The 23,760-nt window shown below is 39.2% G+C and overlaps 2 protein-coding genes across 8 annotated transcripts in view; one reads left to right on the top strand and one right to left on the bottom strand.

Annotated features, from left to right (window-relative positions):
* Window positions 1–5,110: 5,110 nt before the first annotated feature.
* Window positions 5,111–6,410, bottom strand: LOC119696954 (translation initiation factor IF-2-like). The gene is made up of 2 exons (XM_038126914.1): window positions 5,921–6,410; window positions 5,111–5,685 (listed from the first exon to the last, which is right to left on the bottom strand). The coding sequence occupies exons 1-2, from the start codon at window positions 6,408–6,410 to the stop codon at window positions 5,111–5,113; spliced, it is 1,065 nt and encodes a 354-aa protein (XP_037982842.1).
* The window catches only part of SOCS6 (suppressor of cytokine signaling 6), a 30,242-nt gene continuing 11,822 nt past the window's right edge, over window positions 5,341–23,760 (top strand). For 2 of the 7 annotated variants that reach the window (XM_038128126.1, XM_038128128.1), the window contains exon 1: window positions 5,720–5,848. The gene's annotated coding sequence lies outside the window, so the exon portion shown is untranslated. The other 5 variants (XM_038128133.1, XM_038128131.1, XM_038128130.1 and 2 more) reach the window with 5 other exon arrangements.

Here is a 23,760-nt window from a genome sequence, read left to right as displayed (position 1 = left end):
TATTTTTAAATTACCAGTTTTAGATTTGAAAATTTTGGGGCACATATTTGTCATGAACTCTACTCATGAAAAGCAGTTCAAGTGCAACATTTTCTGGACCAGTTTCACTTCCTCAAAAAGAAAAATGAGAAAACTGAGCAACACACATCCTCATCTCAACCTCAGTCAAATCCCACAAATCTCATTTGATCCTCCAGACCTATGGCAAAACCATGACCTGAAGCTCAGAATATTTAAGTATAGTAAAGTGACATTTAGATTTGTTTTGATTTGTCTTTGGCACTTGCTTCCCAAAACAACTGTCTTTAGGGGGACTCCCTGGGCCAGTTGTGAATGCTGAAGTAAAGCCTAAAAAGCCCAGCTCGTGAGCTGCATTGTAAAGAACGATTGAGATATTGAATATAATAAATCTGGCTACAGGGGAGAATATAATGTTTCAAATATAATTCTTTTTTCTTTTCAAAAAAAAAAAAAGGTGGGACACCAGTAGCCATAAAAATGGATACATACATTCTTACTGGATACATACTTTACATTTTAACAGAAGAAACACTGCAAGTTGAAGAAGGAAGTCTCTGTGAAGTTTCTGCTTGACTGCTATAAGAAAAATACAGGACTGTAGCTTTTAATATATATTATTTTGATGAAATAGTATGGGCAAACAGATGAAACAATGCATATGTGCACCAATGCATTGGGTTTGAGAGTATAGGCTTCATATATATTGTCTTTGTTAGCTTTGTCCTGCTCCAGGGCAAAGTCCTCTGGGCTGAGAGATTCAGATTGTTTGTGTCAACAGTGACTACACAGATGAGTCTGAGCTGGGACAAGTTCTCCACCTAGACTTTTTTTTCTAAATCTCCATATCTACATGACTAAATGCAGATCACAAGTGACTGTACAGGCAATATAGGCAATCAATGAATAAGATACATAGGCTAGCCTCACTGTATAGAGCTATTTGCAGCCAGCTATAGTCGTGATTTACTATGCATCTTTGTCAACAAGAAAAGTGGTATTTTATTTCTCTGACATTAACAGAAATAAATTTGTGAGGCCAAATTTACCTGACCATTCTGGTTTTGGTACATAAAAAAATTAAAGTGTCTCCTCCCTTTCTCCATTACTCAACAGATTAGAAGTTGGTCCCCTTGTGCTGTTATTAGAGATGTCATTTTGCTTTATGCTGTTTTCTATATATATAATAATAATATAATTGTCAGAAAAAAAAAAGTAATATAATTGTCAGAAAAAAAGTGAAAGTAAAAGTAAATATTGAGCTGCACGCTTACTGAAAAAAATGAACAAAACCTATCATCAGCAGAAAGCTTTATAATGAATGTAAGAATCTTAATTTCAGAAGTGCTCATCAATAATTTTGAAGTATATTTCCTCTTAAAATGACATTAAATGAAAGAGGTGAGAGTGGCACTCAAAATTGGTGTATTTCAAAAACACCCGAGTAAGGACTCAGTTTTTATCCATAATCATAAGAGATAGAGCATATCACGACATAACCACAGGGTGAAGCAGAAGCAATAGCAGTACTCTGATTAAAATGTATCACATCATTTTAATGTATGATAGTTCTTTAGGAGTTGTAAGAGGTCTTAATGCCATCTATACCTTTAATTTCAGCAGTCAGTAAATAATGTAAATTTAACTCCCATCTGAGACAAAAGGTTTGTCTGTGTGAAAGAACTTCCTGTATACTTCACCTCATTTTGGTGGTTTTTTTCTGTAACAATACTATTAAACTGGGTGGAGGGGGAAGTCCCTCCAAAAAATAGGAAAATAAAAAAACCCACTTTGAAAATATTTACATAAATTAACTTTTTATAATAGAAATGGAATTTATCAACAGAAAATGTGAAAGAAACTAAGAGAAAATAAAGTGGAATAAACAACCTACAATGTCTGAAAACCATATGTGATGATGTGATATATAAGGACTTCTAATACATATTATAACATAGGAATATAAATATGCAATATTATCTAAAAATACAGATAAAGGAATATATAAATTCGCATAATAAAAAGGAGTAGAAGAGTTAAAAACCCAGAAAATTAGGCCACAGTTCCAAAAATTACCATCAATTTAGTGATTTTGCATATATGGCTTTCCTTAAAAGCATATGTTTTTTCAAGGCGATCTGAACACTTACAATCTAAAAGATCAGGTTGCTGTAAAGCATTACAATAATTTAAACATTTTAGTAAAATGACAACAAATTCCACTTCTGAAATATACTGAACAGAACAGGAAAGGAATATTTTGGGTCCTCAAAATAAAATGATGGTTATATGCCTGCAACAACAATAAGACAAAGGCACTGACCTCCCACCACAATTCAGGCCAAAGAGCCAGGGCCAGGGAGGTTGTTACAAGGTGATGATAACCTATGCCAGGCAGGTAGGTAGCAATAAGAAAGAAACAGATACAATGGACATAACTATTGGCTTTGTTGTTAATGAACACTCATAATTTATGTTTCTGACATGTCCCTCTGAACTACAGATTTGTATATACACAGTTTGATCTCAAAAATAATGAAGTCACTTGTAATCACACTTTTAAGTATAATGAGAAAAAAGGCATAAGCATATCAAAATATAGAAACAACAACATGCAACCTCAAATTAATTAAAACTGGGTGTAGAGTTCCTGATTTTAGAAGCTCCCAAATATAAGGAAATCAGATAGGAAAAATTTGGATTTTCTATTACTAAGAACAAGTTTCTAGTTCTTGTCATTTAAAAAAAGTTAGCAATTGTGAGGCAAGTCTGGTAGGTCATACATACAGAGAGCATCGAAACAAGATGCCTGAATGTACCAACAGCCCAATTTAATTCAATACGTGTTTTTAAGCCAAGAAAAACTTATCTGAATGATTCCACTTGCATTCTCCTTGTCTGCCATCCAAGATGCAACATCAGTAGCACGCTTATGTGAATTCAGACTTGGTGATAAACTGTTGCTTTCACTGGGATACAGCTGCCTGCTGCCACATTTCAATGGGAAAAAGTCTATCCTAAACCTGAAGCTATATGTTAAGGCTGAGACAAGCCAAGAGCACACTGGTAGCCTATGGAAAAGAATGAGATATGAGAAATAAGGCATTGGTTATTCTTTTTGTCACAATTTATTCTTTGGAAAATGAACCTCAAGAGATTTTGCCACCTGAGCTGGCTTAGAGGGGACCAATGAGGCCTGGAGCCACCATGAAAAAAGTGAAGGGTGTGCATGGGCAGGAGGAGGGAAGGAGATTGAGAGAAAATGAGAAAGGTGAGTGCTTGGAGTAGTAATTTAAGTCATATTTAACATCATCCCTTCTGGGAAGAATGTTAAGATATGGAAGACACAGGGGAAAAAGCTACCAAATGTTTTGTATTACTTTTCTTCAAACTTCCTGTTGTCTATCAGTCACATTTCTGCAGAAAGCTAAGTCATTTGATTCATACGACTGACAAGGGGGCAGTTTCAGACACATGGAAACCTTTGGTCAACACATGGGCTGGAAAACCTCAACATCCAGACTCAACAGTTTTTTAATAGTTTGGGAGACTGTAGAATAAGATTTCTAAGAAGATTTTAAAAATTAATCTCGCATGCAATGTAGATGACTGAAAAGGTTGCCTATGGTAAAAGCTCCCTGAAAGCAAAATGAAGGACAAACATTTTAAGCCCAGTTGGCTTCTTCACATGCTGCTGCCATTGTCCTGCAGCTGCTGCTGAAAAGTTAATACTAAACCAGCTTAAGTTAATACTACTATATGTGTCAAGCACAAATGCCAGCAGGATCCTGAAAATAATTACTTGCTCAAATGCTTGTATCCCAAGGAAAAGGAGGCCCGAGAAGAAGGTAAGGACATACACACACATACCGGAAAAAGAACTTTCTCCATCAGAGCCTTTCTTGCTCTCTCATATTCCCTTTTTTAACTAGGTTGCTAAACTTACAACAACAGTTCATTTAGGAGAAGGAACCCTCTACATTGTACAAAAAAGTTAGTATTTTAATACTTGTTTATTTTTCTTTCTTTCTTTGAACACCACTGCCAACCTAGAAAGTCATTTGTATTTTTCATATCAACAATATTGGTTTTACAAACAAAAGCTAAAACCCATAAGGTTTCATGTGATCCACTTGAAGCGATTCTTAGCTTTGTTATACCACTGATAACATGTAATCATAATCGTAAAACAAACAGCGCTAATCTAAAACACTTAATAAAAGCATAAATCATTCTATTTATAAATGAAAAAGCCAAACTTTATATTTGAAAAAAGAAATTCTTTCTGCAACTGTGATTAGAGTCATCATCTCCTGAAATGGCCCTGGCCTGCCAGAAATTGACGTTGATCAGACACATAAGAAAGCATACGACCCTTGGATGAGACTCAAGGAAAGTATCTAACTCTCTATAAATGCCTGGGATATAAAAATGTGAATGCAATCAGGGCACACTCTGATCTCAAATAACCTAGGCAATTAAACAACTCACTGACCTGAACTCACAAACACCTCAGATCTCATAGAATTCAAGCAGAATGTGCATGAATATTCTCACAATCTTGAGTTTCAATTGATACTTTTTAACCTTGAAGTCAGTTGTTTCATAGTAAGTCATACAAATACACTGCCATGCGACTACCTAGGTAAGCAAATTATGCTTATCTGTGCAAATCTGGTTGTTGATTTGCATCAGTTATATGCACCACAACCAGGAAACGAAGGTAGTATTTTACTAGCTCCACATCAGTCAGCAAACACGACTTGTGACAACTTTTAAGAGCCGTATCGTCCATAGATTTTAATCCTTCACACCCTGCTAGTCACTTCCATCAGTCTCACACATCCTAAATTAAGAATTGTTTTCTTGCTTTCGAGTTAGCATTTTATTTTTAAAAAGAGACCGGAGAACAAGCAATCAAAGCAGTCTGCTTCGCTGAAGTTGCTGCAGCACAGCTGATACACGCCTGAAGTTTAGTGTCACTGTTCTCGAGGAGATCTGTGAAGCGGCGTTGAACACAAAAGCAATGCCTGCTCTGGCGCGTCGCTTTCACGCCAAGAGAGGTGTGAGGGGAGGTGAAGCGGAGGAGAAATCACCTCCCTCCTTCTCCCATTCCCTCCCCAGCGCAAGCGGGCCTGGGGGGAGGGCATGGCCGGCGCCTCGCGGCGGGGCAGCGGGGGCGGCTGAGGGACCTCTGGCCGGGCGCTACCAGCGAGGGGCTGCCCCCCTGAAGGAACAGGGGAGGTAGCTCCCTGTGGACTTCGTGGATTAGCTCCTGCAGCCCAGCGGAGCGGTCACACACCGGAGCGCGTGGGGGAGAGAGGAAAGGGCCGGGGCTAACAAAGCCAGACCGCCTCCCTGCTTCCCTTCCAGCGCGGCTCCCGGCCGCCCCCCGCGGGTTTCCCGCGGCCGCCAAGCGGGAACGAGCCCGGGGCGAGGCGCCCAGACCCGAGTAAGGGAAGGGGCCCGGTTTCTGCGGGGCAGACGGGCCGCAGAGGGCTGGGGGAGTCCGCCGGGCGGCGGGGGCGGCAGGGCAGGCGGAGGACGGAGCGGGGATGCCCGCGGCCCTGCTGCCGCCGCCGGGCTGTGCGCGGGCGCCGCAGCCGCAGCCGTAGCCGTGCCTGCGGCAGGCGGCGGCCATCGCGGGCTCGCCGCCCCCGTGCGCCCCTCCGAGGACGGAGGGGTGGGGGCAGAGGAGGCGGAGGAAGCGGCGGCGGCGGCGCCAGGAACAGGGAGGCGGCGGCACGGTGAGGGAGGGAGCCAGAGCCGAAGCCGGGCCGGGCCCCGCGAAAGCAACAGCAAAGCCAGCTCCTCCTTCTCCTCCTCCTCGGTGAGTGCCGCTCCACCACCCCCGGAGGTTGCTCCCCGCCGAGCCCGGGAGCTGGCGGAGGCCGGGCCGCACCGCTGAGGTGCCCGGGAAGAGGCCCGCGCCGGGAGCGGGACACCGCGGCCTCGGCTGGGTGAGCGTCCCCGGGGCAACGGGCGCACCGCCGCCCGGCTCCCCCTCCCCTCACCGCTGGGCGCGGAGGGCTGGTGCGATGGAGGGGGAGCCAGTGGATTGGGCCGGTGCGGTTCGCCTCTTGCCCGCCGCCCTCTTCTCGGGCCGCGGCCCCGGCCTCCGCTCCCTTTGTTTGCCGGGCTCCCCGAGCCCGCGGCGGTGCCAGGCCCTGCGGAGGCACCGGGGCCGCGGCGCGGCCTGCCAGGCGGCCGGGCGGGCGGGAGGGTAGCAGTGCCGGGCCCAGGCCGGCGAGGCGCTGCCCAGCCCCCGCCGTGACAGGAGGGCGTCCAGGCCAGCCTCTCGTCCCTGCTAGTCGCGGCAGCGGGGCCCGCCGGGCTCCCGTGCTCCTAACCTGGGCCGCTGCCCGAATGTACCCCGCGCCTACTGGTGTCATTGTGGAGGGCGGCGGAATTGGGCTGATTTCCCTTTACCCCGCCGTGAAACCCGCTTTCAGTTGAGGTTTGTATGTCCCCGTCTCCGGCGGGGCGGGTGTCCGGAGGTGGCGATTTGGGCAGTCGGTGTCGGGGTTTGTGCCATGGAGGAGCCCCGAGTTGTTGCGAGGCGAGGGTGCGCCAAGGGCTCCCGAAGGGGCGAGCGAGAGAGGCTCCTTTCTGTGACAGGCAGCACTTAAGAACTTGACTTTAACAAAAGCATTACCAGAACCGCAAACTTTACTCGCTTTCATTGTTCTTCGCGCTGCTTTTTACACTCTCTTTCCGTAATGATGCCACTTCTCTTAGAAAACAACTAGCCCATGCCTACCCGTTTGCTTATGAAAAAAGCCTTTGCAAAACAGCAGGGTTTTGAGAGATGCAGAAGATGATGCTTCTGTGATGTGAGGGTACTTAGGCTATGTCTTTCTGTCCTCTTTGTCTTCCTGTGTTTTCAAAATCATCTTAGTTTGGAACACAGTGGGGTTTGGTTTTTTTGGTTTTTTTTTTTCTTTTTCGTGTGGAGTAGGTTACTGCATTAAAGAAGTTGGTTGTAGAATATGCTTTAGTCAGGAAAACTGACTTCCCCTTAAAAAATTCTTGCGCCCTTTCACTGTGAGGGCCCAATCACTCTTTCCTACGGGCCAAGAATGTTTATGCCATGTCTATGCTCTTAATACACCTGTAGTTAAAAAATGCCTGCTGCAGGCCTCCTGTCTTGGAGAGTTGCTGTCTGCACAAGTACTCAAGGAATAGTGCATCTGCATTTCTGCTCTGTGTGGAAAAAACCAGAATTGTTTCTGGTTCTAGTTTTTGTATATGCTAATAGATACATCTTGGGAATGTAGAAAATATGGAAGCTTTGGTGTGATTATAAAATAAATTACTTAGCTTGGCTGGAAGACTCTAAACAACTAGAGAATATGTAGGTATTTTTTGAGTCTTCTGCAATAAGACAGTAGTCATAACTCGCAGTTTTATGTGTAACTTAAGAGAGACAATTTCAGCTTTTTCAAAATGCTTACTTTTTTGATATGTTAAAAAGTACTTGAAGGGAGTTTTCACTTCCTATTGGATATTTCTTGGGTTTGTGGCATTGCACAGTGTTTGGAACTGAGCTTTTACTTGAAACAGGTTCATCTCTTGTATGCTTAATCAGGGATGCATTCCCTATACCCCATGTTTTGAGATTTAAGTAGATTTTATTAAAGCTAAAATTTAATGAAATTAAGCCTTAATACTTAAAAGTTTAAGTGATAACAGTGTACTGTTATGCAGACATACCCACATTAGCTGACTCCCTGGATAGCTGCAAGGATATGGAGTAGTTAGAGAGAAGCTCTGTGCTGTTTCCAGGGGTTTTGTGAGCATCACTTTAATGTACTACATGTATTGCTACATCAAAATGTTTGCATGGATTCAGGACATGTGATGGATAATTCTGTTTCATAAAAACGTGACGTACTGAAATCTAAAAAACAGTTGTGTGTTAATTTATACTATACTATTAACTTTGATCCTAGTTGGTCAGTAACCTTGGCTTACTCTTGGAGAGGGATGGTTTGAAGAGATGGTAACTGGTTCTTATTGTTTTCTGAGTAGATTACAACTGACTCTCCTTAACATAATGAATTGGTGGAGTGAGAGAGTGAACTCTTAACTAAAAGTTGTTTGTACAAAGCAAGTTAATTATTTCTGCTATTTCTTATTAATTTTTTTATGGTCTAACAGTAATTTGAACATGAACAATTACAGGACTTCATTTGGTAGGGCTGCCCTGAGTTCACGACATATTGGCAATGCTGTTGTTGGCAAAACTGGGGCCATAGTCCAGGGTAATCCCTAACTCAAGTGCCTTTTTTCTCCTTCTCTACAGCCCTCTTGGGCCTACACAGCACTAGTTGAGTAGTGTTTGGGTAGTACAATGCAATAACATAAAACAGATAGGAAGGAGACTGTTCTCAGCTAGTGTGTGCCTGTGCTTTGTTGATAGGGCTTTAATGTGTGTTAGCAACAAATTAGAGAGGGTAGCTCAAGCAGCTCTGATGCTCCAAGGAAGAAAATAAGATACAAATAGTATAAAAGGGAATGTAATACAGATGCTAAAATGGCTTGAATATAAATTGGATAGGATGAAAAACAGAATAGAGATATCTTATGCCATGTAACTGTATATTTTGTACTGTAAAGTATTAAACTGAGAGCAAATACAGAACTTTGAGTTTAGTCTTTTTTATGCTTTTTATTTTTCAGAAGAGAAATAATTATATCTGTAATGTTCCTTGTCCTTATGTTTATTCCAAAATTTGTTTGCATCCTGTTTTGTTGCACACGTAATTTTCTGGAAATAAATATCAGTCTTCAGAAGACAAAGGTCCCAAGTTCTTACCACCTTTGTCCTGGTCCCTCTCAGTAAATTTGTAGTAGTAGAGAAGGAAGTATCCTTTAAGAAAACCGTTTTTAAAATCATTCTTGATGAGTTCAGATGTCAAGTTATATACAACAGTATGTTTTTGTAGAAAAGAAGATGATTGTGCTTGTAATGGGATATTTATTGTCCAGGATTAAAAAGCAGCTTCATGCCACTCAAATATATTTTTGATACAGCAGAAAGTAAAGATTCATGGTACACAGTACATTCCTTCTTTTATTATTGTTTTACTTTTTCGTCTTGAAATAATTGGTTTCTGAATTAAAACACTGTACTCTGCAAGTTGAATAAATTTCTGTGTTAAAAATAGTTACATTACTTTTGAAAGAAACATTTAGAAACTGATGGCTTTGGGGTTTTTTTGTAGCAGAAGGTTTTTCCCCCATAGCTGAATTGAAAAAGCTATTGAAACAAAAACCTGTCGCCTACTTCAGCCTCTCCTGGTGAATAAAACCAAACTGAAAGCAAACTGGCCTATAATTATTGCTCTGGATGAAAATGGAAAGCTGACTGTATGTAAAGTGTTAACTGATACATCAAGGTTATGAAAAAGGGTACATAAACTTTGCTGGAGTCTACATAGACTGAATTTGAATAGGCAACGTGAAGCAAAATCTGGCTTAGTCTACTTATTGTGAGAATTAAAGTTTTCAGATCAAAGCATTCGAAATTTAGCTCTTCAAGTCCTTAAGCTCACTTAAATAAAAGTTGCTCTGGATATTTTGTTTTGGTAGTTTTTGTGGTCTTCTTTTGTCATGTACAGGCATGCAAACAGTAAGTATTTGGAACTCCAGACAATTTCAGAAGGCTTTGAGGTGTTTGGCTTTGCAAATCTAACTGCTCTTCATTAGTTTGTAATGTGGATTTAAGAATCTATCTTTGCATATTTTTAATTTTTAAAAAATTAATTAAACTGTTATCCATCAGGAATTTTTTTTTCTGGAAAATATTAAGATAAAATAATTTGGAAACTATCGGTCCTTTTCAGTCTCCTTAACCATTCACATAACACTTTTGACTCTGAGGAACTCAGTTGGCTTCATTTATGAGGCCACATGTAACCTAAAAAATTCTTTCTTGGTTGCTGCATCACCAAGAAAACTATGCAAGTTAAACGTAGGTGTTTGTTTAGCATGGATGTCAATAGAGTGGCTGACTTGTTCTGTGTCTGACTTTTAACTCCATTGAAGGAATATGAAAAAAATCGTTCTTGCAGGTAAAGCCAAGCATAGAATGCTGTATATAGACATTTCTGTCCAGGTGCTGCTCCCCTAACATTGCTTCTTTTTTTGTATATTTCAGGCACGTAGAGCTCTCATGCTCTGTCTTCTGGGAAACAGTCTTTTTGTAATCTACCAAGTGGAATAGGTTGGAAATTTTAAAAAATCTTAGGTTTGTAAAGTGTGGGGGTTTTTGTTGTAAACACCAAATAATCGTGCTATAAACTGCTGTAAAATAGTTTTGGATAAGAGCCATTTTCTCTGGCAGTGAAGGTATAGATCGTAGATATTCGTAATTTTTTCTGGGAGTTTAAGTGGTCTGAAGTTAAAAATTTAAACCATGAAAATGAACCTGTGCATATTGTTAAGTATATCACACAGATATATGGTATTGTTCTTTGCTTCTTAGTGCACTGTATAATCAGCAGCTGTACTTGTGTCATTTAACTTGGAAGTATATGATACTGACCTGTAAGAGCAGTTGTGTTAGGTTTTGATGGTCTTGAGTTCGTGTGGTGAATGCAGCTAGGAAATAAAGTGATTAATTTTAGCATTTGAGATTACCAAAGTTATTAAATCTGCCTTTTTCCTCAAGGATATTTTGTATTGCTTAGAACAGTACCTAGAGTGCTACTTTTGAAAACATTGTTGGAAATGAGATTCCAGTCAGACTTGGTTTTACAGTGTGTGATCTCTTGTTTTTTCTTGAGTAGTTTTATTCTTAATTAATCTTGACATTTTCTGGTAAATGTGCTAAAACAGTAGCTTGTAGGAGTCTTGAGTAGGTGATTGTTTTTCCTTCTCCAAAGCCGTCTGCATTCCCCAAATAGGTTGAGAACATAGTAGGCTACTCCAAATGTTTATTTTTGATCCCTTGATGTCTCCAATAACAGTGGTCAAGCATGCCTTCTTTTTTTGTTTGTTCTGATTTAGGGAATTCTGTCTCTCCTGGCTTTACCTCAGTAAGTGCAGCAGGACTGGGTAGTTACAAGCTGTAATTTTGACTGGTTTTGACATCAGTAATGGGTTTTAATACCCTTGGAATCCCTTTGGGTTAGTAATCAGGTATCAGATTAGGAGTTTTAATAAAATGGAGAAACAGAGACAAGTGTCAGCAGGGCAAAGGTTTTTGATTACAGAAGGTGTGCCTTCTAGGATGAGCTATGTGGAAGCTGTACTCCAAAAACAGGGTAGACAGCTTTTCAGAGGATGTTCTTACAGGAGCTGGTGGGAACTGGGCGATTAAGGAGTTCTTGCCGGATTCACTAACAGAAGCTGTTTGTGCAGGGATACTGGTTTGGGTGAAACATGTGCTGGGGGAGTTTTCCAAGGTGGAATTTTGGTCAGCCTGAGGAGACTGGCTCTAGAATAGTTGATTTGTGCATTCAGAGGTACGAGTCACTAAGTTGTGTGTAAGAGCTTAAGTCTCAGTCTGTGTAAGGTTGGAGTCTAATGGCTTTTTTATTCCTTCCCCTCCCTGTTCTCTCTTCAGTGGAAAAGAGGCAAAACCAGTGCTGATCAATGCTGAAACATTGACTTTCTTCCTCTTTTTGGCTTTTGAAAGGAAAAGAGCTACTGGTTAGTAGTAGTAAGTAATGCTGAGAGGTAATAAAATACTAGCCATTATCCTCTGGCATAATTTTGTGCAAAAAATGCAGTTACTTGGGAAAATACTTGCTGTGAATGTAAATATTCTGTGGTCCTTTACTGCAGGGATAAAAGTCTGTATTCACCAACAGCACTTACCTGAGCTGTTGTCTAATCCAGTGATGATCAGCAGAAGACAGTGAATTGAAGTTGTTATATCAGTACTGACTCATATGTTCTGTGTATTACAAAAACAAGTGCTTTTGGAATCTGTAGTGTTTTAAATGTTGTTTGACAGGGGGAAAAAAGAACTTAAGTTCTATGTATCAGCATTGAAAAGTATGTATCCCTTTGATTGTCTTTTTTTTTTAATTAGGCTAATACTTTTTTTTTTCCCTTAATTTTATTTATAGTGTGTTTTTAAATGTAATGTCAGAACTGGCGAAAAGAAAGTCAGTGTGCATGTACATGATTCTTTTATTCGTGGTTGAACTTTGAAGCTTAGCTAGCTTTTGCAGCCAGGCTTCGATACTCCTGGCTCTGCAGAAATTTGACCTTGCTCTGGAGATAGCTATCTTAAGGGCTTTGAGTTTGTGTAAATCTGATAGAGCACATTACTTCATACAGACAGTGAAAATTTTATCTTTGATCCTGTCTGTGTATAACGATTTATATACTGATGTGAAGTTGCTCAGTGTAAGGCCCAATTTTTTCATGTGCAAGCTGAATAGAACATACAGTGAGGAGTCCCGTTAAATGGCTGCTCACAGTTAATTAATCTTTGTTGTTTTAGGACAGAATATTAGCAAAATCAGATAGTTTAGGGCTAAGTGTAAAATGATTTTCTGCTACTGGCAACATTACTGAAAAAAACCCATGACAACCCCAAACCAGCCATCTTCCAGTGTGCATCGGGACAAAACAGTGTCTGTCTAAAAATCACCATTAATATATTCGCCATCAGAATCATTGGTTGGGGTAGTGAGCCATTTCTGTCTGCAGGTGAGAGTGTAGGTGTAGGAGAAAAAAAGAATTTCCTGATCTTAATCATGAATAATTAAGAGTCTCTCTCATTTTGACCCAAAATGAGAAAATCTGCATGTAGAATAAGTATTGTCAGAACTGGTCTAGTCCTGTAAAAAGGTTTTACTATGACAAGTCCAGACTTTATTAAAAGAATGGCTAAACGGCTTTGCCTATGCAGTCAAAATTCTGTTCCTATTCTGGTCAGTGTGCAGATTGTGCAGTGTTATGGTATGTGCCTTCTTAAAAGCACCCTTGGACTTAAAAGGGTGAATTTAGAAATTTATTTAATGTTTCACCTTCTTTTTTAGGGGAAACAAAGTGTTAAAGTAATTTTGTGAAATTAGCTGGAGATAATACTCTGTCTACAGGTGTGTTTGCCTGGTGTATTTGACAGTACTTTAAGCACAGCCATGTCTCTTATTTCCCATGTGTGGATAGACTCTAAACCATAAAGAAGATAATTCATTTACTCTGTTCTTATTGGTCCTCCTTCCAGGGAAATTGGGAGGGGAAATATTTTTAAAAAGCTGTGTTTTGCATTCTCATTTTCTGAAATGCAGAGCTTGGATTAGTCTCTGCAGTGGGTCCTAAGAGCTTGGAGGGCCAAACACATGGGAGGATCAGTGGGCACATAGTGCATGGTGCTTGACTGATACAGATTCTGTTACTGGAGCATATTCCAGGAGAGACTGCTTAATTAGAGGTATTCAGGATAATTGCCCCTCGGGCGCCACCTGACTCAAGATCCCCCCAGTCTTTAAAAAGGGAGAAGGAAGTTCTGTTCCTGCCCCTTCACCCTCTGCCTTCTGGTTTGTTGTGTTGTTCTGGCTTGTCTGTAAAATAAACCTTACTTTCTGTTTCGCTGATTGGATCTCTTTTCCTGGCCATGAACGACTGATCATTCTGCAGCTGATACTGTTTGGCAATCTCAGTCAAATTGTATCTCATTAAATAGGATGTGTGTTCCAGAATAGAACTGAGGTGCAACTATGTAAGAGTGGGTTCCTTATGCTTGATATACTAAATGCTCCTTTGTCTTTAAAATGGATTCCCAAGTGTGTGTGAGTGGATTGTTGTCACTGTTATTTATTTAGGACCATAGATAATAGGTGGATATTGGGCCTATCATCTATGTGAAGGACAAAATGTATCTGTGGTGAAATATGAAATTAAATACAAAGGTATGTAGCTAAAAATTTCCTTGTCATTTACATGTATAGGTTTCACAGACTGCAAGCAGTACGGGCTGCATTTTCCAGTGAAGTAAAAATATAGGATACAATAGCTTGCTAGGTAGAGCCCTCATTCAGAATGTAAGATAGCCACGGTAATTTTCCACTTCTGTCCTTTCTGTATGAGGACTACTCTGAACACCAGCCTTTCAGCTGCTCTGTAGTGTGAAAAGATTTCTATTCCTTCTTCTAAAGCCATTCAGAAGGAGATTGAGAGAGTTGAAAATTATCTAGATAGTGTGCCTTTTCTCATCCTGGTGGAGTAAGCAACTGATCCAGTTGCTTCTGACTTTCAGATGCAACTGCATCTGACTTTCTCTCCCAATTCATCCTGCATCTGAAACTGTTGCTGCACAGTAGGATATATTGAGACTCTCCTTTTTGTGGTGTCTAGGACCACTGCCCAAGTAATTAATTAGACTTTGTAGTTTGATTTCCATTTGTGCAAGCTCCTTATGTGATCCAAAGGGATTCTGTGGTCATGCGTCCACTTCTCGTGATGTCCATAAAAAGAAGTGGTTGCCACTGAATTTTATCTGGCATGATTCTGGGTGATGATAGACAGTATTAAAAATGTAGATAAAGGTGTTAACCACAGGGCAGCCACTGATACTGTTCTTTTAACACTAAGTACTTCTGCTTTTATATACAAAAAATAAGACTAAAGGCTACTGAGGAGCTTTTAGTTAAATGAAAAAAAACCTCTGAAATTCTGATACTTCCTTGTTTAAGCTGCTCCCTGTATGTGAAGGATTTTCAAGAACAACAAAGGTCCGCATGTCTGTGAAAGTTTTAAGGAACCTGATTGTTGTAGTACGCCCAAAGTACTTGCAGCTCCTGTAGATTTTTAGAGAGACTGCTTATGCTTAGGTACTGAAAAAAAATAATCCTAACTTGGACAAAAGCCAGATTTTTTTATTTTAGGTAAGAGTAGTTGCAGTTCTGACCTTTGCAGTTTGTCAAAATGTACTTTGCTTTCAATTGTATTTTTGGAAAGCAGGCCATCAGCCTCAGTCAGATCTGTTGTTACAAGCAGAATGGGGCGGGGGTTGTGAGAATGCTTTGTTCCATGCTAGTGGCACCAGTTTAGCCAACTCAGAGCTTGTATCATGCAAAACTTAAACTCTGGGCCTTGGCCTATTTGTTAGTCTGAGTTTGCTTTCTTTGCGGTTTGTACTTCAATCACTTTTAATTAATAGTTTAGAACTAACCTCGAAAGGTGTTTGAATTTTGCTGCACTTTTTTTTTCTTTTCTTTTTTTTTTTTAGGGGAGAAGGGGATTTCTTTTCTTTTTTTTTTTTTTTTTTTTTTTTTTTTTTTGTTACCATTCTCCATAACTTTGGTGGTTTGCTTTAATTTTTTCCTGCATCTTGTTAACATCTTTAGCTACATACCACTGATGTATTTTCTGCTCCTCATCCTGCTACCTGATACATCTTGGTACTGTAACATGGGCTATTCATTTGCTTACTGCTTTGATAAATAAAACAAGTGGGCTGAAAGAACGTTGTAAAATATCTGCTGAATTGTGAAGTTTTAAAGGAAGTCGGGAAGTTGAATCGTGACTGGAGGACAGTGATAGAAAGTTTACTGAAAGGTTTGGTATATCTCAAAAGAATAATGAAACCCAAGCTCGTGTGTTTGACTTACTCCTCCATTGTCAGCAAACCTCTGAAAGGGACCAGAAGAAGTTTAAGTGATCTCTTGTAGCACAGGGCAATTTGCTGTTGCAGTCAACTCCTGGTGCTGCTGTTGTTTGGTTCTGCTGCCATGTTAGAGAAGTGTGGGAGATTTCAGATTTAGGTAGGCTAGGTGTTTTCTCAAAACCCCAGAAGGTCTCACCCCTTTCCCCCATTACTCCACATTATGTGAATTCAAAATTTAGGTTTCAGAATTAAACTACCTTAGTTTTGCCTGATAGTTCATGTTATTTAGCTTATGAATCCAGCTAAAAAAAGTGGAAATTAATCTCTCTGTGTTCTGACTTATGCAGTGTAGAATAGAGCATTAAATGCCTGTGCACTAACATTTAAATGTTGGACATAGAGACAGCAAAAATGTCCTTAATGAAGTCAATAATTTTGTCTGGAATTTTGAGTTTAATTGGTGTCCTGTAAGTAAATGGTAGAACTATACATTTTAAAGGATGTTGGAGAGCAGCATTAATGTAAACATTTTTGTCCCACATGTGAAAGAAGAAAGAGAATTGGTTAGGAAACTCTTCTGGCTTTTCTCAATTACTGAGTTCTTGGACTTTGAACCTTAATGAAATTCTCTACCATGTTTCCTATATAAATGGTTCAGATAAAGGATATAAAATTACTTTTCTCACTATGCTGCTCAAGAGGGAAAGCTTAAAGGATTTTACTTGCTGAGAGAAGTTGTTGTGATTGTTTTAGTGATAATGTTTTAAAATTTCAAGAGAGTAAAATTGTCAGTGGAACTTAGAAATAATTTTTAAAGGTTTAATATTTTGCGCTTCTGGTTTCTTAATGCAGTGATATAAAAAGTATCTCCTAAGCCTTTCGCTTTTTAACAGTTGATCAGAATTGAAAAACAGGTCACAGTAAAAAAATACTTTTACTTCTAGTGAACGTGGGTGGTATCTTCAAGGTCAGAGGTAAATATTTTTATGCTACAATGAAACAGTTTTTGTGAACATCATCTCTTTGAGAAATGGAGATGTTTCATGTCACTTTTCTCCTTGGTTTTCAAAATACTTTTGAGTTCCAGAGAAAGCTTTTCCTGTGTTTAGGAATGCCATTGGATTTTTGTATATGTAAGAATGTATGAACTTTTGTCATGGCTGCTCTCTTAGTTGGGACACTGCCTTTCTGCTTATTTCAAAAACTTGGTTGGGCAGCCCTCAAGGGACTTCAGGGCATACACAGAAACCTTGCATGGTTGAGTTTTCTTTCTGTGGGAAGTAATGCTGAAACAAACAATAGTCTCTGAATGTGAGTTTAACTCTTGAGCTTTTTTTTTTTTTCTTGAACTTTAGGGAAGTGACTAGGGAACTTGGCTTTTTGAATAGAAGCCTCTTACTTTATGTGAGATACTCTATTGCAGTATTTTATATATTTGTTGTTATTGCAGGGATTAGAATGACCTTGGCTGTCTAAATATACTTATTGTTTAAATGTAGGCAATACCTTTTCATCCCAGGTCTCTCATAGTTCACAGAATATCTATTTCTCTTTTCAATGAGTTTTACTGAAAGGATGCTTACACTTTCAAATTATGTGTATGTTATGTATGTATTGCAGTAACACAATTGGTTATTGCTTTGGAAAAATGTTGCTGTCTTTAGTTAAAAAAAAAAGAATTAAATCTAAGATAATTTCACAAAATTACTTTTCTTTCAAAATGCACACATGAAGGATATCAGTTGTGGTGTTTGTATTCTGTTAGAATTTTCCACTGTTAGAGCTTAAAGATGTGAACTGATTTAATGTGCATAAGAAAGGAAAGCCATAGAGGCAGGTGTCTGCATGTTGAAAACTTATGAAATCTGAGTTGTATGGCAACTAAATGCCTTGATGCAAGGCAAGAAGTATCTAGTATTGACAGTAAACATTTTTATATGGTCTGGAGGGGATTGGTGGGACCTTTGTGACATCAGTGTAGCAAATACATTGTATTTCTCTGATAATTTAGTGATGGAAGTCCCGAAGAGGTCAGTCCTTTTTTCTCTGTGATTCTGGGGATTGTGCTTATTAGCTGCTTCCTCCTCAGCATGCTCGGAGATTTCTCTGCATATATGAACTCTGTACAGATTTTGTGGAAGATCTTCCACTTTTATTTCTCTTTAATCAAGGCACTGTGTTCTTTCCCCTCAGACCATAAATGAGTTCATTTAATCCTTCCATTTATGTCGAGGTTTAACTGTCTCATAAAGAATTTCTGCATCTTAGTTTGAATTGAGAGGATAGTGTTGTCTTCTAAGGAAAGAAGGCTTTTATTGCTATTGAAAATGGCCTGATGGAGGCAGGTGTGGTGATAGCAGTAAAAACATTGGAGATTCTACCTGGTCATACAAGTTCAAAAGGTCATTCAGTCTCAATGAAAAACTGTACTGGAGAGGTTAATTTGGAGTCAGCCTCAGTCATGAGATCCAAGGCAGAATGGTACAAGATGGTGTAAGGCTGCAGTGTATTGCTGTTTGTTCAGGCCTTCTAGAAGAGCTGAAAAATCGGAAAATACGTCCTCCTGCAATTACACGTTCTCCAATTGCAGAACATGACTGTGCTGCATATGGCAGAAAAACAGAATCCTTTTTCTGTGTAGTGAATTATAAAGCCAGTCGCTATCTTGAGAGCTTCTTTCAGGTGCCTTTGTTTCAGCTCGTGTATTTGGTAAACAGATCACTGTAAAATATACTTATCTTTTAGAGTTTAACAACATTTCTTTTGTTCCTGCTGGAATACATTAGATAACTAAATTTGAATATTGCTTGAAGAATTTAATTACTATGTTTTTGGCATACTTTTTAAAAGGTTGGTTTTTTTTTTTTTTCCATCTGGATATTTTGAAAGGAATCATATTACCTGGAGCTAATTTGTGCAGATTTTTTTTTCTTACTTTTCTTTTTTCTTTTTTCTTTTTTTTTTTAATATCTGTGATGCCAGGTGGATGTTATTTGTAGGAATAAAGGCCAATTACATATGGTCCTGGTTGTCTGTCAGATAAGCATAAATGACATATCTAAGTGGAAAGGTGAGCAGTTTACCACTTACTGGTGAAGACACTTATTTTACAGGCATGGGCTATGAAGCCACCTGTTGGCTAGATTGTGTGGCAGGTGAAGTGTTTAAAAGCTAGGTTTAACTTTGTTTTGGGGTTTGTTTGTTTTGGGTTTGTTTTTTTCCCTTGTGAATGTGGCTTCATAACTTTCCTGATACGTTGTTTTCTAATTTTTGCTCCTGAAGCAGAGAGTATCCCATATTGCACCTTAAAGAAAGCAAAATCATCAGTAATGCTTGCTTGGTGTTATAGTAATTTAAAACTACTTCCTCTGTCTTTATTTTCATATCAGGTGACTGGGACAGGCAGAAGCAAAAAAAGATGACTATAACAAATTAACAACTTGTAATTTAGGGAGAATGGCAATATTTAAAAATTTGTAATACAGTGATATATGTATTGATGCTGTACAAACCCTTATAATTTTCAATAGAAACGTGAATCACAGAATATTTTGAGTTGGAAGGGACTCGAGGTGGGGTGAGGCTTCCCCCAGTGCAGAACAGAGTGGGACAATCCCTTGCCCGGTTGGTGATGCTGTGCCTGATGCCCCCCAGGGCAGGCTTGGCCCTCCTGGCTGCCAGGGCACTTCTGAGTCAGGTTCAACTTGCCATCAACCAGGACGCCCAGGTCACTTTCTGTGGCACTGCTCTCCAGCATCTCATTCCCCAGTCTGTCTGTACATCCGGGATTGCCCCATACCAGATGCAGAATCGGGCACTTGCCCTTGTTAAACTTGTATGGTTGGTGATTGCCCAGCCCTCTAACTTGTCAAGGTCTCTCTGCAGGACCTCTCTGCTCCTCCCAATTTTGTGTCATCTGCAAACTTGCTCAGTATCTCTTCCAGTTCTGTGTCCAAGTCATTTATAAAGATGTTGAAAGAAGCACAGGGCTGAGGATGGAGCCCTGCAGAGCCCCACAAGTGAGAGGTCACCAGTCTGATGTCACCCTATTCACTATAACCCTTTGTGCCTGACCCGTGAGCCAGTTGCTCACCAATCCCATGCTGTGTTTATCCAGCTGTGTGCTGGACATTTTGTCCAGAACGATCCTGTGACAGACAGTACCAAAAAGTTCTGAAATCCAAAAAGATAACATCAGTTTGCTTCCTTTGATCACCTAGATGGGTTACCTTGTCATAAAGGGAAATCAGGTTTGACAAGCAGGACTTTCCTCTCATGACACAGTGTTGTTCTGGCTGTGACCAATGACTGAGTTGTTCTCCAGATGTTTTTCAATACCTCCTAGAATGATCATCTCTGTAATGGTACCATATGGTATGAGGTTTCTCTTTCTATTACTTTTCCTGTATTTTCCTTGTTCTCCTTACAATGTCTTCCCTTTTTTCCTCTAGTGATTTTTTTCCCCTGGAAGCAGGATGTAATGTAGCATTAGGTGTTAACTGAGTGGTGTATTTCTGTACTGCCCATTTGGTGCGTGCCCCTTGTACTGTGGGGTTCTTTGGTGAAAGATGTTTGGCCTGAGAAGTTGAATGTATGTTCTGATGGCACAGTAGGAAAAGATCATTAGTGGTACCTGTTTAATGTCTCCTCGTCAAAATATTTTTTTGCAGCAAGCCCTTTTCCGCTGTCTTAGTTCATGTTTTGCAAGCTGTACTCAGTAACAGTGTTTCTGTGCTTGCTGTAGGAACACCAGCCTGAACTTTGAAAGCGAAACCAAAATCAATATAAGTCAATGTGAAGTGGTCCTATTTAGCTGTAGCATGTCTGCTGAGTGTTTTCTTTCCTTTTTTGGGAAGGGCTGGAAAAGTGTTTCTCACAATTATATTATTTTGTCACTAATATGAAGAGTGGTCAGATTATTGCTGACTACAACAAAATCACTTTGAGACAATGGTCTGCTTTATTATTTCTGTCTTTCTGGCATATGCTTTGAATGGACGGATAGCATTTCTAAAATTATGTTTGGAAATGCATAATTGAGGATTCAGAAACCAAATTGCATTGGGTTTTAGTACCTGCACCCATACAATTACATATAATATGTTCTTTTCAACATATATTCCAGCATTTAGACATTTATGCAGACTTCTCAATGATTCTAAGTGCAGAAATGCAATTTTATTTTGGTTTTGCTGTGTTTTTCCTGTTCCTCCTTTCATTTTCATGATATTAATTTCAAACACTTATGTTGTTCTCAAATATGGAGGCACAGAATCTGTTCCTTGCCATCTTAGAGCAAAAATGTTTCAAAATTGATTCCTTTTACAGAATGTGATGTTGGTCTGTATTGTAAAATGAAATGCTGGTTTGTAGAGCATTATAGTTTTACAGCTTTTCAGGCTCCTAACATAACTGTGTTATGGTTTAAGCGGATTGCATAAATATCTTGGATAAGCATAAATCCTCATTATCAAGTATAGGCTACCCCATACCTTTCAACGGAGGGGAAACATTTTGGTGTAATCTTCTGTCAGGATGGAGTGGGGGATGGACCCTTAGTTGGAAAGAAATTCTCATGCATTCTCTCCCAGGAAGTGTAACTTTTGCTTATGAAACTGCTTAATTTTTGCTGACAGACAGTCTGCTGCGAGGCTGGCTGCTGCATTCTTGTAAAATAGTAAGAAATGAAAACAGAGCCTGACTGAGCATTTATTCTCACTTCTCATCTGCTTCTGCACAGCTATGTTGAAATCTAAGAGCAAAAGTTTATTTGCAGTCAGTGGATTGGATTTCCTGCAGTGAAACACGTGAAGACATCAGGTTTCTTTAATGGCTTCTCCCATTTGATTCATCAAAAATGTTCTTTTCTCTTTTTCAGCCCCTTGGCATACATAGAACTCCTGGGTTGGTTTTTTTTTTTGTTTTGTTTTTGTTTTTTTTTTTTTTTTCTCCTTTTTCCCTAGCTGTTAATCAGGGTCTTAGAGCCAAATTGTGGTTTCATTTTCCTGGTAATTTTTCCACAGTTTGTTAGCAGTATGCTTTATTATCATATGTTTGCTTAAAAGAAAGTGATGAAAGGTGGACTTGTGTCTGTCTTTTAGTAAACATATGCAAAGTACAGTCTGCTTGTTTCCCTATTTGGGTGTTGATTCTCAGTTTGTGAGAGATCTACCAGGAATGGCTCAAGTGGTTACTGGCTGTCATCCACCCAGCTTCCCTGGAGTTTCCTCCTCCAGCAGCAGCTCTGGTATCATGATGTTGTGTGTGTTCTTGAGCTGATTTCAGTTTAACACCCCCATGTTAATGTGCCCATGGTAGCTCGGGAGCAGATACGGATCCCAGCCAGCCATCCTTGGGTAAGAGAGATGTAACCTTGGCTGAGGTCTGTTAATATTAGTAACTGGGTTTGGCTGTTGTAGTGATGAAATTATTATAGTTACAAGTTTGTATATACACATACGAACCATAATAGAGATGCCATTTAACACCCTTAAGTTACTCCCCAAAGGAAAATCACCAATCAGATAGAAATATTCCATTCTGCAACCAAATATGGGAAAGAACAGGACCTATTGCAAGCATTCATGGATTTAATAGTGTTCAAAGAAAAAAAAATGAAAAAAAAAAATCAAGGAAATCTAAATGTTAAAGGGCATTCTTTTTCAACAGCAGGGCATGGAAAAGAAGTCAAAGTATTTGGACTTTTCCAGTGGCTTTGTTTGTGGTTTTACATACTTTTAATTCCCATAATCAGAAGTGACAAAGAAAAATTTCATTGTGTCAAATTTTCATAATTAATTTACCCCACTTTTCTACATATTACCAAAGGTGTACCTTGGTTATTCTCTGCTAAGGGTTGGTAGTGATTAGGGTTACCCTATCCTGTGTTGGAACAGTAGTGCCCATTGATTGTTTTATGTTTAAATTCTGTAAAAGGAGGAAAAAAAATAGGAGACATGATATGACTAAATGATGTAACTTACTGTTGGTTAGTTGGTTTTAAATTGTAATCTGTATAAAACCTATTCAATTATATTGCCCTGTAGAGAGATTGACCGTACTTTCCTCAGCTGCTCCAGTCATAGAGGGTAGAAATTTAAATATGTGGTGAATAACTCATGGTTCAGGTGTTTGATTAGTTAGCTTAAAAATAGGAGCATTTAAGTACTCTTGAATTGTTGTCAGTGTAATGTTCTGTCAGATGAGTGTCTCATCTGTTTTTTCCTTGTTCCAATTTTATGTGAAGTTGTACACCTGAGCCTTGAGCTCACTAGAAAAGCAGGTATGCAAGTCAGAATGGCTTTTATAAAATTTGTGATCATATTAGGGGAGTGTTCATCCATTAGCGAGGAAGCCACTACTAAAACCATCTACCTTTTTTTGTTGTTTTCAGGGTATAAGACTATGCAATGGAATTTAGATTACTTGATTTAGAGATTCTTCTTATTGGAAAGAAGTACAATGTAGGAACTTACTTGAAGATCAGTAAGGGGAAAAACCTCACCATCTTCAGTGTGCTTATGGCTTGTAGAGCAAAAAAGCCAAAAATTGCCTTGTAGTGTGTATGTTCTTTTAGAAACTGATGGTGTTTGAAGTAGATACTGAATCTCTCTTTACTTAATGAGTATTTTGTGCTTAATTTTTGTACTCATATGGCCTGAAACTTCAGGTCCACAGCAGGAAATACCTTGTGTCAGCATTTTGTATACTGAAGAAAAACTTCCAGTGATACAGACTTCAGTATTGAAGTAAAGTTCATGGGAATAGGTATGGAGACCAACTTCTTAATAATTCATATTAATAGATTTAGTAACTTTGGAGAAAATGTAGACAACTTAGGAATTTCCAAAATAGAGCACTTGAAATCTGCATTTACCCTATGATGCTGTTTTTGACATGCTCTTCCAAAGAATGAATGGTTATATTTCAGTGACAATTTGGGGAAAGCAGGGCAATGACAATTATACTTCTGCAGATTAGAATAGGCTTCATTATCTGACAGTAATCAAACCCTAGTGCTTGTCATGCCCAGGAATGCAAAAACTTTTCACTTTTAAGGTATTTTTAGTTATTTTCCTAATATAAATAATTATGTTAAAATACTATAAATTGAAATTGTAAATTATGTAAGTCTTATGATGATCCAGTATAAGTGTAAAGATTATATATTT

The sequence above is a fragment of the Motacilla alba genome, chromosome 2 (assembly GCF_015832195.1).
Source record: "Motacilla alba alba isolate MOTALB_02 chromosome 2, Motacilla_alba_V1.0_pri, whole genome shotgun sequence".
NCBI lineage: Eukaryota > Metazoa > Chordata > Aves > Passeriformes > Motacillidae > Motacilla > Motacilla alba.
This window is presented reverse-complemented; position numbering and strand designations above follow the sequence as displayed.

What these genes read in the sequence shown, in the direction of transcription:
- LOC119696954 (XM_038126914.1), bottom strand. Translation starts at nt 6,410, where the DNA reads ATGACACCAGTAGGCGCGGGGTACATTCGGGCAGCGGCCCAGGTTAGG. An exon ending in TCTTCCCGGGCACCTCAGCG is followed by an intron (nt 5,686 to 5,920) that starts GTGCGGCCCGGC and finishes CCGTCCTCGGAG; the next exon opens with GGGCGCACGGGGGCGGCGAG.